Below are 17,249 nucleotides of genomic sequence, written 5' to 3'. Positions count from 1 at the left end.
TAGGAATAGTTCCCCTATTTTTCTTTATCTTTAAGGATTTTTACCACATTTGCTTATTTCACAATTTGTTTTCCTAATTAGGTTGGATTATGATAGGAATGGGAAAAATGAGAAGGCATGTAAAGATTATTATAGAAGGAAAACTAAAGGGTGCAGTTGAACAATAAATGAAGAGGTGTAAATGGTGCACAATAAAGGAGGCAAATGAATCTGTGTTTTCGGAGTGAGTTGGTCTATATAATTAGACCAATCAAATCCTTTGAGGGACACATTTTTCTTAAGAACTTGGAGTTTTAGATGAGTATTAGCTCATGGTAAAGGAGAGAGCTCCTTTGTATGTGTTTTCTGTTTTTTCTAAACAATAGAGATAGCACGGAAACGGCTTTTAATCATTGGTTCTTTGAGTTTCCTTTCTCCACGTCTCTTTCTTTTATGTTTTGTTCAAGTATCCAAACAACTGGTCTGACAGAATTGTTTATAAGCAAAGATATCCTATGGGACATAAAGGAGATTAAAGAACTTCTTCAGGACATCAAAAAAGGAAAGAAAATGGTAAAAACGGGTTTGGATATTGTGAAATATAGCTTGCAGGATGTATAGGATTAATCTCCCTTGTGTAGAAAACACAAATAGAGTAATGTATTTATAATAATGAGAATGTGGGCTAAGTCCAAATACAAATGAATATGTAAAAATAACATAATTAACATAGAAAATATGTTTCCTTAATTAAATAAAATCAAAGAAGAACACAAAAATAAGACAAATATGGAAACACCACAATCTAACAGATTGATGAGTCAATGAAAATTTACAAAAAGGATCTCAATTGGTAAAACAAGTGTTCTATGACAAGAACAAAGAAAATCATCTCTCAATGAATTCATAATTAAAATATTGACTATTAAAAGCTTTAGCCTTTAGATACCAAGTTGAAAATAGTAAAACTAGGTAAAGGATTAATCTCACTTGTGTAGTAAATACACATAAGGTAATGTATTTATAATAATGAGAATGTAGGCTACAAATGAATATGAAAAAGTAACATAATTAACATAGGAACTATGCTTCCCTAATTAACATAAAACACAATATATCTAACAATGTTAAGAATTGGACTTTAAGCCTAACTCAACCCCATAAAATCAGTTTATAAGGTGAGGTTTGATCCCACTTATATATACTATAAACATGTCTTATCTCTAGTCAATCGGGATCTCCAACACACACCGAGGTATATACATCTCGAGCGTGGGATTAAACATTAGTAGGTGATCCAATAGTAGCCCAATAACAGGCGAAACAATATGCCCAACAAACGACAAATCTCGCTAGGATATGCTCTAACAATGGCTCTGATACCATGTTAAGAAATTAACTTTAAGCCTAACTCAATCTCACAAGGTAAAGTTTACACCCACTTATACATTAATAACTTGTCTTATCTCTAGTTAATGTGGGATCTCCAATACAAGATATGAAAGAACTTAAAGAATTGCTTAAAGTTATCAAGAAGAATGAAAAAGGGGGTTCAAAGGGGTGGGAGAATTCAACCGATGTAGAAGAGAAGAAGGAAGAACAATCAGTCCCGAATAACAACTATGATTAGGAGAACAAGGACAATAATGCTTTTAATAAAGAGGAGGAAGAACCAATTCACCCTTGAGTTAAAAGGTTGGAGTTGTCAATGTTTGTGGGAATTGGTCCTTTAGGAGGGATAACTTGAGCTAAAAGATTCTTTGAGGTAGAGGAATGCATATTACACAAGGGAATTTAGAAATAAAAGGGGTTATTTATTTAGTTGTTTTCAAAGAGAGACTTCCTAAGACAGTCAATAAATAGTTTCCATTTGGAAGGTATTACGGGGCTATCTTTTCGGTATTGAAAGTCTTTGACTTCGATGACAGGGAATAACCTGTGTGAAAGGAAGCTTTTTCCTTTGTAAACATTGTTCTTTAACAGCTAATAAGTGAATAATTCAGTTTGAGATTTTATCTCTGGTTCTTCTGTCTTGTTTTTCTGGTCTTTGTTTCAAAGGGGCCTAACAATTTAACTCACAAACAATGATTAATCATAAGCTACTAATTTCATATTCTGCAGTGAACCTGAATATTACCAGTACAAATACAATTTCATCTGCCTTATTATGTGTATATAAGATAAAATATAAAGCAAACAACTTCTCAAGTAACAGAAAGCAATATTTAACATGTGTTTCTATTCCATTTACAAAAGAGAACACTTAATGATAGAGCATTGATACCGGTGCAGAAGTGCGGTGTGTTCATCATCAGAAGCATAAAGTTCATAATGTTTGGCAAAAACATTTCCAAGAGACATAACCCAATCTGCATCTTGAATCACATCCAAAGATTCTGCAAGAAACTGCAGCCCAAAAATAGAGGTCATACATTAGCTTTGAATAACCACAATTTGTATACTGATCCATCATTGTATTTTTTCTTATCAACATAAACAATTTGAAACATGTTTGATCACTTCAGTAGAACTATCATAATGCAGTTCACAATTAACCTATTTGAAAAAATATTTTAGTTGCAAACAAACTAAATACTCCACCTACTTGAACAAAAATAGCTCATGCATTGAACAGAAAGTTTGCCTTCATGACAAGTACTTCTTACAAATTATTGAACTATTTATTATACAGTTGAACAACGTGAGGGTAGGATGTTAAGCAATTCATTCACACTCACATTGATAATCATGTCATCCCAAGTGTCTTGATATGACGGATCCTGCTTTAAGTCCTCTGTATCACTAACATATGCCTTCATCTTTGGAATCTAGAGCTTACCCAAATACAGAAAATAATTACACTTTGGTCTATAATAATCATCCTGAAATTTTAAGTTATAATGTAACTGATTCAAAATAGCATATTACAACAAAACTATATTTTAAAATGAACATAAGTATGTGAAGCTTTTTGATTATTTCTCAATAACAAACAGACTTATGCAGGCAGACACATTAGATACAAAATTATAAAACTGCTAAAGTGTTTTCTTCATCTAAAACTTTACAAGACAAGAAAGCCTAGCAAAGCACAAAATTTTATGATTCAACATTCTCAGAATATTTGAATGACTTCACTTAAGGAGCTTATATAGGCTTATTACAATAATTACACATATATAGAGAAATTTAGAATCCTCTAAATCCAAAATGGCCGGCCTATAAATCCAATATATTCACTTATAAACAATACTATTATAAATAGAAGATAATTTATTACAATTTCAACAAGCACAATTAAGATATTTAAATGCAAGACCTTCACCAATATTTATTTGCTCAACTTGGACATGCTTCAATAATGATGTATAACCAAAAAACTTGACTGAATGTCAACCTCTAACAAAAGGTAAAGAAATTCACAAAGCACTGAAGATTTAAACCGGATAACATATAATTTTTAGCAAAAAATGTTACCTCATCTTGCCAAAACAAATTAATATTTTTTGGAAATAGAGGTGCCAAAAGACATAGAACCTGCAGAAAATATGTTTACATGTCATCCAATGGAATGTGTGCAACTAAATTTGAGAAAAAAAGAAAAGCTTAGTGAATGACACCATCAACCAATAAAAAGAATTCATAAAATACATATTAAAATAACATTCCAAATAGTTTGAGCGACCATTCCGAAGAGTTGAGACTTGGCCTCAATCTAATGGCCCTTTTACCATCATGTGTAAGATATATATTTAAAAATGTATAAAAAATCCTTAAACATAACAAGAATATAATGTAAATCCAAATTAAAAGCACGTTTCTTAAACTGTCATTGTCAAAATAAAACAATTATAAATCGTTGTCATCATAAATTAGTTTCCATTATTTAGATTTGGAAATACCACTATCAATCTCATTAGGTTCTCAAAATGATTCGTAAATAGAACAATTTCCATCTTTGCTTTCCAAGATCATCGTCACTTCACCAGTTGTAGTTTTATTGCATATAAATATTTTAAAGATATGGACATTTTTCCAACATGTATCAATGATGTATCCAAAAGTATCAGTATATAACATGTGAAAGAAATAAAATATTGAAGTTTCACAGATTTTGATACTTCATTGACATGTATCAATGAAGTAGAGTATTTGGAATAGACTAACCAAATTGAAGTATAAGTATTTCATAGATGTTTTTATAAGATACTTCTTGGATATTTCTAGTATACTTCCAAATACAAATAAAAAAAGTATTGAATCTTTTGGCATCTAAACTTTAAAGGTTTTTTCTAGGATATGGTTTGGTTGCTTGAAATAGTATCTAAAAAGTTTATCTTGAAGCTTCTTGAGCTTGTCATATGTTTGGTCATGTTATGATAAAAATTGGAGAACAAATTCCATCTCAGTCTTTGAAAAGAAACAATGTATCCAAAAAAGACCTAATATTTGGTTATATGTTCTCGAACCTTCAACGTTTGTCTAGAAAAGATGAAGGTATTATTGTATAAAAAAGGACAAGAAAAGATGAAGGTATTATTGTATAAAAAAGGACAGACAAGGTTGATGAACATTTGTGGAGATATATCCACATGATGATAGTTGTTGTAATTAAAAGAAATATCTATAGAATCTTCTTAGAGAAAATATATATAGAATCTTCTTAATTAGAAAAAATATTTGTAGGATATTCTAGATTATTTTTCAGTATATTGTTTCCTTATTTCTCTTTTTTAGAAGAGGTAAGGAGAATGTAATTGATATGAATGAAAATAATAAAGTCACTCTCTTTTCCAAGTATAGCATTGGGCTTCTTGATTTGGCAAAGTTCACTCTTGAAGAACTAAACTTAGAAGCTATGTGTTTTCTAAATGATGGTAACAGAGGATAAAAGGATAGAAGAATGATACAATTAGCATTAGACAGTAATTTAGCAAAGCTTCTAAAGTCTGTAGGCTATTATAGAGTCAATACTTGTTAAGTTATATAGAAGATGTTTTTATTGATACAATAATCACAGAAGAAATATCTAGTTCCTAATAGCATTAACGAAACTATTCAACAAACATGTTAACTTCTTCAAGTTTTAGCCCAAAGCTAATAAAAGTTTATTTTTTTGTCCATGGATTGGTAAATGTTAGTATATATACGGAATTGCAACATAAAAAAATCATGCTGAAGGCCTCTATATGTGACAATATATATCAAAGAAGAATTTATTGAGAAATATTATGAAGATATTAAGGGATGTCATTAGCTCACTGTCAAAATTTGAGTGGCCAATTGTTCCCTTGCCAGAGGATTATGCAAAAGCACCACCAAGCGAGCCAGAAGTTCCTGCATCAAGCATAAATTATTCAACCAGGCAATATGTGCTGATACAGGAAACAGTGGTTCTTTTTTAACAATTGAAAGTGAATTATAAATATTAAAAAAAATTCAAACTATTAGTGATATCCTACCTCAGCAATTGGTATATCAAGACGGGTTTTACACTCACTCAACATATCATTGCTATATGACCTATGCCGCCACAATTCTGAGATACACCTGCAAACCTGTAAAGTAGTAATGATGTCATTTCATTTGCCAAAGAAAAAATTCTGCAAAAATACAAATTCAATTTTGCAGTAAATTTATACTTCCAGATAATTTGCAAATCATACAATGAATGGATAAAATTAATCATGCATCTGAAAATCAAGCTGAAATTCCCAACAGAACTTTTACCGTGGCCACAGCACCAGTGTAGGTTCGTGGAATAATCATCCTCAACAGAAAAGGCCAAAGAATATGCTGTACAATCCAATATCAATTCAAAAGAATTTGTGGGTAAAATTAGCAAATAGAGAATTAAAAGAAATAATGAGCCCACAAAAACAAGTGAAAAATTTTTATCAATAAGGAAAAGAAATAAAACTTACCTCCATTTCAGGAATCGTAATAGTTACCAAAAGCAGACCTTTTTCACAAACTGCTCTTAACTCACTAGGAGTAACTGCTCCAATTTTCATCTAAGAAGGATCGTCAAAACTTAGGTGTCGATGATAAATAAAATAAATGTATCATAGAAGAGAGGAGGAAGAATAACTATAACAATGAACGTTCAATTGAAAGGTGAACTAGAGACTAGAAAGCTCAAAACGACAGAGTCTTCCAATCATATCAACATATGAAAGTTCTCCTAAAGCACTGAAAACAATGGGGTAAAGAGGACTATATCCAAGAAAGTAAGAAGTACACACACAATTTGGTATTAAGCTCCAAGATATAACCATATTTTACTAAAAATTCACAAGAATTCTTGGCAATTCAAAGATATGAACTTTGCTTGTTTTTTTTGCTTTGAGGGAAGGGGGAGAGAAAGTACCTCTATTCTCTTGTTTGGTATGTTCTCGAGATCACTCCTATTGTGATCAGTTATAGCACAATGGCGTACAAGATATTCAATGAACAACTCTCCAGACGAACCAACCAAGTAACAGTGAGAAGCCATAACCACAATTAACTATAAACAAAGGAGGAAAGACTGAGAAGCCAAAATATATTGACCTATTACTGAAAGACGGTATTGTCTCATTTAAATATTAAAAAACCAACACAGAACTTACCTCAGATAGTGCCTTTCGAACAGCTAAATTCTGCTCCTCAAGCAAGGACTTTACAGCTTCCACTAGTAGAGATATTTTACTATGCCAAGCTTCTGACAGCCTTCAAATTAGAATTATAGATTACATTGTTATTAATATATATGAATAACTACCATCAGGAATAGAGGAGGCAGGAACCTTGGCAAAAGATGCTTCAAAATGCAAAGAGCACCAAAAGTCAATGGTTCTTCCCTCAATCTGCATTTCTGGAAGCAGGTACAATAGAGACACATATGCATTATTTGTAAATATTACAAGAAACACAAAAAAGTATTGTTCAACTTGGAAAAAGAAAATAGATAGAGAAAACAAGGAATAAAAAATACTGACAATAAAATGCCCTCTTGGACTGAACATGCGAACATCATTTAAAGTTTAAAGGTTAAAATGCTTTTTAATCCTTATTCCCTAACGAGGAACTAAAACCAGATTACTTTTGATAAACGTATGTACTAGAATATTTTACCATAAGTGATGTGATTTTACTCATTAGGGAGTAAAACAAATGCTTAAGATAAAAACTAGGTACTACTTTGAATTTACTTTATTTATGGACAAAAAAGCAAACTAAATACACCCAAAACTGAGGTTTGAAATTTGATGACCTTAACTTTAATTGATAAGTTTTAATAGTTATAAATAGCCACCTAGTTTTAATCCCATTTGTTGGTTTCAAAAACTTCAATAAATTTTGAACAATATAGGTTTTTTGTACTTACTAAAGAAAACATACCAGCCAAAAAGGAAAAAATAAAGACAAAAGAAACAGCATCCCCTGTTTCTATTCAAGCTTCTTCAAGAAATTTAATTAATTTATCCTGATGTTTTATTTGTTGACTTTATCTATATTCTACTATTATATTATTCCTCTTTTATTCTTCGTAAATTTTATTTTTTAATCAACAAGGTAGGGGCCAAAAGAAAAATTACTTTGAATTAACACCATACAGAATTACAAGCATACTACCAATTTTTAAGTACTTACATTCACAAGGAACAAAAACAAATCATCTGGATACACCAAGCCAACGGTCAGAAAGCAATGCTGAACCTCATTATACATCTGTGACACATAATTGAATAAATTAAATGTTTACCTCTTTTACTCTGGATAATGAAAAAGGAAAAAATTATTCTAAATTGATATTCTCAGTGATTAACTAAAGATGCATCCACCCTCAAATATTAGTAGGTTAAGATTATGACACACTTCATATTGAAGATGTATACATCTTAACCATTATTAACTTCGGAGATAACTTAATATTAGAGGACACCCTTATCTAAAAGAAAACCAATAAAAGCAAAAGTACTGGCACAAAGCCAAATGAAAGCCTCCAATGAAATCCACAAAAACACGAACAAAATGGAGAATTATCATCTCAAAAAGATTCTCTAGGGTCCAAACCCTTTCCGTGCATCATAGAGAACCCATTAAAAATCCACAGAATCTAATCCCGATGAGGCTCCACTAAAATGAGCAAGAGTGTACCGACCCACTCTCGGTTTTAATCTAAAACACATTGTGCTCTTAATCCACTAAAAATTGTATGCGTAGATACACCATTCCTTACCCAGAAGAGCTTTAATTCTAGCCCATAAGGAAGTGAAAGAATACAACTCTATCTTAAAATAAGAGACAAGTTATTCAGGCTAAAAAAGCTAATAACAAATTCTAGAAAAATATACCATCCCACAAAAAAGAACATCTTTACAAAACCATAATGATAAATTCCACTGACCTACACAACCACTATAACCCCACATTGCAAAAGGCACCCATAAAAAAGTAAACTAATTATTATACCTGCAGTTGGAACCTAAGTCCAAGAAACAAAAGGAACATAACAAATATATGCTAAAAAGAATTGCACTACTAAATTCAAAGCATAAAAGTTGAGTTGGTAAAAAATGGAATAAAGATAGACCATTGTAGCAACAGGTGCAACAGTCGTTATCATATTCAAACAACTTATGTTTCCAACTAATGAAATCGATAGTATTACCTTTAGTCCCACAGAATAATCTGATTGGTCTTTGCCGTCATTATTCGTAGATATCACAGGTAGAAGTGTTGATAAAACAATAGTCAAATCCTGCAAGCAACGATTTTATTTAATTTCACAAGTGATAAAAGTACAGCAACATATAGCACAAGTTTGGAATGTGTCCATGATTCAGAGAGAATGATAGTGTTGCACTTGCATACATGCATCATTGAAATGGTGATTCGTAAAGCATCAAGAAGATAAAATAAGAAATGTGTCAAATGTTTTAAGGGACAATAAATCTTGACCACCAGTTTCAAAAAGCTGTTGCACTGTCAACCAGACAGCATGCCTATTAGGGCTCAATAATGAAGCCTCAGAAATCTGCAATCCATGTCCTCCACTGTGGCTTTAACTTCAATTGTCTCATGTTTTCCAAAATTTTCTGACATTGGTTGAATCCAGAAGCTCTTCTCCTTTAATTCACTGTTGGCTCTCTCTTGTTTATATTAGACCCAAAAGAATCATAAACTCTCCCTCCCCCAACCCTGGCCAGATAATGTTTGTCTAATTTGTGAATGCAGCATACTTCTCTTATAGTCTATAACAAAGTCTGCATAGAAGTTCTTTTTTCTCACACGCTAGGCATATGGCACCTTAGAATCCCAACTAGATTAGCACCCCAAAGCTCAGCAATCATATGCCATTACATGAGAATCCATAACAAAAACAAAGAAAAAAGAATACAAAAAACATGGGGTAGCACACCAAAACCCATGCCAAAAGAAAATACACCCATAGAAACAAGGTAACACATAACACCAAATGCTTAGCCAAACCTAAATTCAGGAAGGCCATATCTATTCCTAAAAAAATCAACACTTCATTAACATAATTTATTTATATATTTATTCCACTTTATTTTATAGTTTCTTTTCCATGTAGTTATTTGTTCCTTTTTTATCTTTATTTTGACTTCTGAATACCACTAAATTAAATTTTTGCATTCTAATATATTTATCATTTCCTATGCACTGATTCAATGGGTTATGAACCACTGTTTCTCAATTATCTGGTTGAAACAATTTTTAAAGCATTTGTTTTAACTTCTTTACACCCATAAATGGAGTTATAGCATTTGACACCACACTGCAGTATGATCATTGGATAATTTTGGCTATCATATTACGAACATACAATCCAATATGAACATCAGAAGATTATATATTTTTTGTGAAAGAACAAATTTAAACTAAACAACCACAGTCATCCTTCAAACCATAATCATTCAATATTCAAAGCCTCATTCATTTACAATTTACTATGAGCATTAGATTAGTGACATATACCAAGGCATTACAATTTCTTATTTACATAAGCAGATATTCCAGTATGCTTATGAAGCTGTCCCCTCATTCCTACTAGAAAAGGGTAGAAATTGCTTTAGAGATGACCACATTACCAGCAGAACAACAACAACCCAGTTAGCCCTCCTTTCCCATGACGATAAGGAAATGCAGGTATATAGGAGATGGTAGAAATACAAGTGCTTAACCCACACAACAAAAGAAAAATAAAGGTAAAGATTTTCAAACAATGTATAGATGTTCATACTACATCCTAAAGTAAGCAGTGACTCTCCCATCACTTAAATGATATGCAAACAAATCAAATACAAATTTTTAAGGTTTGATTGAAAATTACCACATAACCAGAAGTATGATAAAAAAATTCTAACATACCATGAAACGTTTTAAACAAGAACATTATAGTATTCATACCTCAAAATCAAGCATAGGAGGACCACTTTCGGACAACAAAGAGGCATTTAGCAGATTGTGGAGACTGCATGTAGCCAAAAAAGCTATATCTTGATCTTTTTTATACCTGACATAAGAAGATATGAATATGAATCCATCTAATAATACTAGTTGATATTTTAAGTGTCTTCATATTTTAATCTAGTGAGAAATCACACATTAAAGAGAAAAAAAAAACCAATTAAATATGAACAATAGATAACTAAAATATAAAATGCTTTAAAGACCATACTTACAAGTCCAATATTGTAGGGATAAGCCTTGGTAGGGCAGTCTTTAACTGTGCTCGTGTTATGAGACCTACCATCTGCCCCAGTGCTTCTACAGATGCCACACGAACCTAAAACGAAATAAGTTTAAATAAGACAAAGATCAAAAACAATCAAGTAAAAAAGTCATAAATTATACACTAAAATACTCATCTATGTTCATCAACCACACAAACAGAACATGTTCAGAAACTTAACTTTTATAGATGTATCAGCAAAAAAAGGATCCAGAAAATTATAAAGACTCATATAAGGAGCAGAATGCAAGAACAGAAGTAAAGAAAAATAGTAGTGACCTTAAGGTCTCTTGAAGCTGCCCAAACTCTCAACAAAAGCTCAAAAGCTGAATTTAGAAATGACCTGCACTACATAGAGAATTAGAGATATTTCACACCTTCAGATAAGAAATAAAGGGAACAAGATGTGTTGAATCAGAAAATAAACTAGAAGACTGTATATTGATCTCACATGACATCAGCATCTTGAGGAAAATGTGAAGGAAAGTCTATACTATATTGCCAAGACGCTTGACACCAACACTTAAATGCTGCAAAAAATGATAAATTATGAGTTAACTGGATCAGATTATCAGTAACAATAACATCTTTGAGCAATAGTTAGCCAAAAATCATCCTCCCCCATTCGCCTACCATAAAAAATGAAAGCTCAACACAAAAGGATCATAAATTTTCAAAATTTATATTTTAAAACAATTTTCAAAATTTATATTTTAAAACAATTTTAAAATATTTCAATGATGTATCAGCCATAATATAACACATTACCAACTAAACCTAGAGTGAACTTTAAAAAAACGTACAAAGAAAATAAAATCACCAAAATTGGCATGCTCCAAAACCAGGTAGCCAAGATTTTTCACGTCCATGCTGATAGAAATCTCCAATTTTACCATCCATTCAAAATGTTAGCCTACTAATAACACCAATTTATCTTAAAATGTTTTTTGGCCAAGGTCTCTTTGAAATATTGTCATCATAAATCACTTCCAATTATTTACAAAATGGAATAGTACTAGTAATCTCATCTGGTTCTTCAAATCAACCATAAAGAGGACAGTCACCTTTCTTGTTCACAAACGGACAGTGCTTCCATGGTTCCATATTGTATGTTTATATTACAACCAGCGTAGTTGTACTAGATTTTCAAACAAAAATTATAAGCCTTGATTCTTAACAAATAGGTATCAATGAAGTATCCAAGAGTATCAAAATTGGTTACATATACGTGAAGCCAATCAAAGTACTATCCAGTGCTTCATAAAAGACATCAAAGATAGAAGAAACATATCCATCAACAACGTAACAGAAAAATCACCATACCATTTGCAAAAATCGGGCGATGCATTTCTCGTACATTTCCAAGAATTGGCAAAATTCGGGAAAGTACACCTTTCCAACGTGGAATGAACTGCATGGCTGTATCAGATTTATATGGAAGAAAAACTCATCAGCGTTTACAATTGAATGTGTGATCCCACAGAAAAATTTGGCAGCTGATGTACATAGTTAAAATTGATTACTAACGATCAGTAGAAGCAAATTCTGCAAGGATTTGAACCATAGCCTGTACTGCTGAATTGGTCCCAGATAAATGAAGAAAAATTTCTTCCATCATCTGCAACACCAATCCAGGGAAAAGGTAGATCAAAGACATGAGATCAAAAATCCAGGGAAAACTAGGGGATGTGCAAAAAAGAGTTTATATAAAATATATATGGAAGGCAGTGGTACATCCCATGAAAGTAAAATGAATGGGAGATATTACTTTAGCTTGATAGAAAAATACTTCAATAATTCCAAGTACAAGGATAAAGTAAAACTATGGAGTACGGACAACAGTTCTTAACTTATGATTCAACTGGTAAAAAAGAAACTGTACTACAGTAGGGTTGCATGCAACTGATCTTTCTTTCTCTTGGTCATACTTGTTTCAATGGCTCTGTAAACCTATCTTTCCATTCTTTATCGAACTCAATTTTTTAATACAAACAAAAACCAATTTCAATAGTTAAAAAGAAAAAGAAGATATCTTACGAGATCAGGTAAATGTGAGCCTATTGCAACAAGTAGGCTTGTTGCTGCTCGTTGCCAGTCAGAATTTAGTTCCTGCAGAAAACAATCACTGTGAATTAAATAAAGCATTAGCTGAAACTTAGCAAATCTGGTAAAGCCATAAGCTCAAATATTCTAAGATGACCATGATATCAAGAAAATAACACACAAGGGAGGATCCAATAAGAGTATAATAGACTTTGGATATGTTTAGATAAACTTCTCCATCAACAAGGGCTTACCATCATTTCAAATAAAGGAAAGACCAGAAATATGAGGAGTACTCATCTAATATAGGTCTCAAATACTATGAGAAAAAGAAAATCTATGTCGCATAATCATGTGATACTAATGGTGACTTTGGTGTGAAGAAATGAAGAGGGTAAAATTAATGTAAGCTGTTTAGTAGGAGAGAAAGAAGGAGAAATAATTATAAAAACAGCGAAATCCACTTTTTTATTTCTCACTTATCTCTACACATCTCTCTCGCTACGTCTGTTATATTTTCTTCAACCAAACACATGTAACTTTATTTCTCAGGTATTTTCACTCATCTTTTTCATTTGCATCTTTTTCATTTCCATCTTTTTCATTTCCACCTTACTCGTTTCTCTCTTCCCCTCAAAAACAAGGCATAAAAGTTGACAATAGTAGTTTATTGATAAACCCAACACAACAAAACACCACAATAAGACAATATTGTTTTGGAAAAAGTCTAATATAAGATAAAAACTCTAACAAATAATACCAAATCTAAAACCCTAATTTCAAACTTTGAATCACTATTTGTTCAACCATCTCTTAGATGAACACCCAGAATGGTGCTTATCTATCAAAAAAATTATGTCAACCAACTTAACATCCAATCCCAAAAGTCAGACAAGCTTTTTTTTTAGGAAATCATCTTTCAAATTTAAATAAACATAGTCATAGTAACCTTAAGCTTCCTTACTTCTGTTACTCTAGAGGAAAGTAAAACAAATCAATCAAATGTTAAGGTAACACCAATTATCAAACCTTCTAATCCTCGACTCTCTTGTCTGGATCTTAAATTGACCATGGCCAATGCAGCATCACAGATAACATCCACATTACGTGTCAGTCAGATAAATTAATTTCTATCAAAAGTAGGCAGATTTAGAGTGTTTGCATTTGGGAGACATATGCCACAATAATCAAGGATTTAATAATCTGTGCCAAGTTCAGGAAACAAAGCTGCGTTCTTGGTATCTTTTATGAGGGTTAGAAGGTTTGATAATTGGTGTTACCCAAACTGTGAAGGTATAAACCTTCTATCAACAGGTTCAGCATGTAAGCTGTCTTTTTTTTGTCCTCTAGTAAAATGAATTTCAGTTTTGAAACCAAATTATTTGTGCATATGGACAATGAAAGGGGGAGGGACAGCCACATTTCAAACCTTGAATCACTATTTGTTCAACCATCTCTTAGATGAACACCCGAAATGGTGCTTATCTATCAAAAAAAATTATGTCAACCAACTAAACATCCAATGCCAAAAATCAGACAAGCTTTTTTTTTAGGAAATCATCTTTCCAATTTAAATAAACATAGTCATAGTCACCTTAAGCTTCCTTACTTCTGTTACTGTAGAGGACAGTAAAACAAATCAATCTAATGTTAAGGTAACACCAATTATCAAACCTTCTAATCCTCGACTCTCTTGTCTGGATCTTAAATTGACCATGGCCAATGCAGCATCACAGATAACATCCATACTACGTGTCAGTCAGATAAATTAATTTCTATCAAAAGTAGGCACATATAGAGTGTTTGCAATTGGGAGACATATGCCACAATCGTCAAGGATTTAATAATCTGTGCCAAGTTCAGGAAACAAAGCTGCGTTCTTGGTATCTTTTATGAGGGTTAGAAGGTTTGATAATCGGTGTTACCCAAACTGTGAAGGTATAAACCTTCTATCAACAGGTCCAGCACGTAAGCTTTCTTTTTTTTGTCCTCTAGTAAAATGAATTTCAATTTTGAAACCCAATTATTTGTCCATATGGACAATGAAAGCGGGAGGGACAGCCACATTTCAAACCTTGAATCACTATTTGTTCAACCATCTCTTAGATGAACACCCGGAATGGTGCTTATCTATCAAAAATATTTATGTCAACCAACTTAACATCCAATCCCAAAAATCAGACAACCTTTTGTTTTTGGAAATCATCTTTCAAATTTAAATAAACATAGTCATAGTCACCTTAAGCTTCCTTACTTTTGTTACTGTAGAGGACAGTAAAACAAATCAATCGAATGTTAAGGTAACACCAATTATCAAAACTTCTAATCCTCAACTCTCTTGTCTGGATCTTAAATTGACCATGGCCAATGCAGCATCACAGATAACATCCATATTACGTGTCAGTCAGATAAATTAATTTCTATCAAAAGTAGGCAGATATAGAGTGTTTGCAATTGGGAGACATATGCCACAATCGTCAAGGATTTAATAATCTGTGCCAAGTTCAGGAAACAAAGCTGCGTTCTTGGTATCTTTTATGAGGGTTAGAACGTTTGATAATTGGTGTTACCCAAACTATGAAGGTATAAACCTTCTATCAACAGGTCCAGCATGTAAGCTTTCTTTTTTTTGTCCTCTAGTAAAATGAATTTCAATTTTGAAACCCAATTATTTGTCCATATGGACAATGAAAGGGGGAGGGACAGCCACATTTAAAACCTTGAATCACTATTTGTTCAACCATCTCTTAGATGAACACCCGGAATGGTGCTTATCTATCAAAAAAAATTATGTCAACCAACTTAACATCCAATCCCAAAAATCAGACAAGCTTTGTTTTTAGGAAATCATCTTTAAAATTTAAATAAACATAGTCATAGTCACCTTAAGCTTCCTTACTTCTGTTACTGTAGTGGACAGTAAAACAAATCAATCGAAGGTTAAGGTAACACCAATTATCAAACCTTCTAATCCTCGACTCTCTTGTCTGGATCTTAAATTGACCATGGCCAATGCAGCATCACAGATAACATCCATACTACGTGTCAGTCAGATAAATTAATTTCTACCAAAAGTAGGCAGATATAGAGTGTTTGCAATTGGGAGACATATGCCACAATCGTCAAGGATTTAATAATCTGTGCCAAGTTCAGGAAACAAAGCTGCGTTCTTGGTATCTTTATGAGGGTTAGAAGGTTTGATAATTGGTGTTACCCAAATTTTGAAGGTATAAACCTTCTATCAAAATGTGGAAAAGCATTGTTAAAACTTAAAAGGTAATCCTCTTACGTTGATAAAAAAGAAACAAAAATTAAACGTATCCTGCATCAATTCAAAACGGCAAAAGTACCATGCGATCAATTCAAGCCCGCTGACATCTCCATATACGCGCTCCCTCTATTCTATAATTAGTTTGAGTTGGTGCGAAGTAAGACCGAGTCTCCAAAAAACCACACGCAAATTAACTTACTCCTACTAAGCCAACAACATAAATAAAAGTGACTGTCACTGAATTGTGTCCATTACTATTACTACTGCAGCTAGCTACTCACTCCTGCAAGAAAGCAGAAAACAAAGCACCTTAGAGGAAATCAGCTCCGCGGTAGCAATCTTAGCTAGCTTCGCCAAGAAAGCAGAATCAACGTCTCTTGTGTCAAGAGACCGAACGCCGAACGCCATCACTTGGAAAACTCCAGCCATGTTCCCGAACCGCTGAAAGACCACAAAAGAGAATTAAAATAAATTAAAGAATGGAATAATCGAGTAAAACCTAAGCATCGAATGAAAAACAAGATAGAGAGAGAACGAGAGAGTGAAAACGCACCCGACGTCCACCACGCGACACGACGGCACAGCAATCAAGAACAAGAAGAGGATTCCTGAGAAAGACGCAAAGAATTGTGAGGATGAAATAGGAAGCGAAATTGAAGAAATGCAACCAAAAAAAGAAGTGATTACAGCGCGGCAATGTTCTTGAGAGAGGACATGGAGGCCTCTCTGACGGAGGAAGAGTCATCGGCGAGCAAGGAGAGAAGAACCTGCACGGCCTCTGCAAGAAAGAAATTAATTTATGATTGATTGAGATTAAAAGAAAAGTGAATTTAACGAATGTTCGGAGAAGGAGAACGTACCGGATGCGGGAATCGAAGTCGAGGAAGCCATGGAATTGGAAGGTGCGAGAATCGCGAATGCGAGAGCAACATATATAGAGAGAGGAGTGGTATGGTGTGGAGACGTGCCTCTAGACGCCAGGACACAGACAATGCTGCGCTGGTTATGTCATGCCTTCCGGAAATTAAATATAGTACTCCTCTCTTTCTTTCCCATTTAATATTATGGGTTCCGTCCCATCAACCATCAACACAAGAACATTTCTTTACTTTTTTTTGTTAGAATTTAAGATGCACTCCTCCTCTTCCCCCGAAAAACAAATTTTTCTAACAGCTAAAATGATTGGAAACTGTTTTTTAACAGCACAATAAC

At 33.0% G+C, this 17,249-nt stretch overlaps 1 protein-coding gene across 4 annotated transcripts in view; it reads right to left on the bottom strand.

Moving 5' to 3' along the window:
- The window catches only part of LOC124826446 (ARM repeat superfamily protein), a 76,898-nt gene extending 59,815 nt beyond the window's left edge, over positions 1-17,083 (bottom strand). The window contains exons 1-23 of one of the 4 annotated variants that reach the window (XM_088116415.1): positions 16,898-17,083; positions 16,725-16,804; positions 16,591-16,645; positions 16,347-16,478; positions 12,761-12,832; positions 12,251-12,341; positions 12,047-12,142; positions 11,175-11,253; positions 11,003-11,066; positions 10,674-10,777; positions 10,399-10,504; positions 8,636-8,725; positions 7,615-7,692; positions 6,768-6,835; positions 6,591-6,690; positions 6,350-6,487; positions 5,904-5,993; positions 5,710-5,775; positions 5,442-5,537; positions 5,242-5,316; positions 3,457-3,516; positions 2,718-2,807; positions 2,264-2,385 (exon numbers count right to left, since the gene is read on the bottom strand). In XM_088116415.1, the coding sequence (XP_087972541.1) occupies positions 2,264-2,385; positions 2,718-2,807; positions 3,457-3,516; positions 5,242-5,316; positions 5,442-5,537; positions 5,710-5,775; positions 5,904-5,993; positions 6,350-6,487; positions 6,591-6,690; positions 6,768-6,835; positions 7,615-7,692; positions 8,636-8,725; positions 10,399-10,504; positions 10,674-10,777; positions 11,003-11,066; positions 11,175-11,253; positions 12,047-12,142; positions 12,251-12,341; positions 12,761-12,832; positions 16,347-16,478; positions 16,591-16,645; positions 16,725-16,804; positions 16,898-16,969 (2,024 nt within the window). In that variant the 5' untranslated portion in view covers positions 16,970-17,083. Of the gene's footprint in view, positions 1-2,263; positions 2,386-2,717; positions 2,808-3,456; positions 3,517-5,241; positions 5,317-5,441; positions 5,538-5,709; positions 5,776-5,903; positions 5,994-6,349; positions 6,488-6,590; positions 6,691-6,767; positions 6,836-7,614; positions 7,693-8,635; positions 8,726-10,398; positions 10,505-10,673; positions 10,778-11,002; positions 11,072-11,174; positions 11,256-12,046; positions 12,143-12,250; positions 12,342-12,760; positions 12,833-16,346; positions 16,479-16,590; positions 16,646-16,724; positions 16,816-16,897 lie in introns of those variants that run through there. The other 3 variants (XM_088116412.1, XM_088116413.1, XM_088116414.1) reach the window with 3 other exon arrangements.
- Between the last annotated feature and the right edge of the window lie 166 nt (positions 17,084-17,249).

This window comes from Vigna umbellata, chromosome 5 (assembly GCF_029865625.1).
Source record: "Vigna umbellata cultivar VRB3 chromosome 5, Vumbellata_1.0, whole genome shotgun sequence".
NCBI lineage: Eukaryota > Viridiplantae > Streptophyta > Magnoliopsida > Fabales > Fabaceae > Vigna > Vigna umbellata.
Note: the sequence above shows the minus strand (reverse complement) of the source record. Positions and strands in the feature narration are given on the sequence as shown.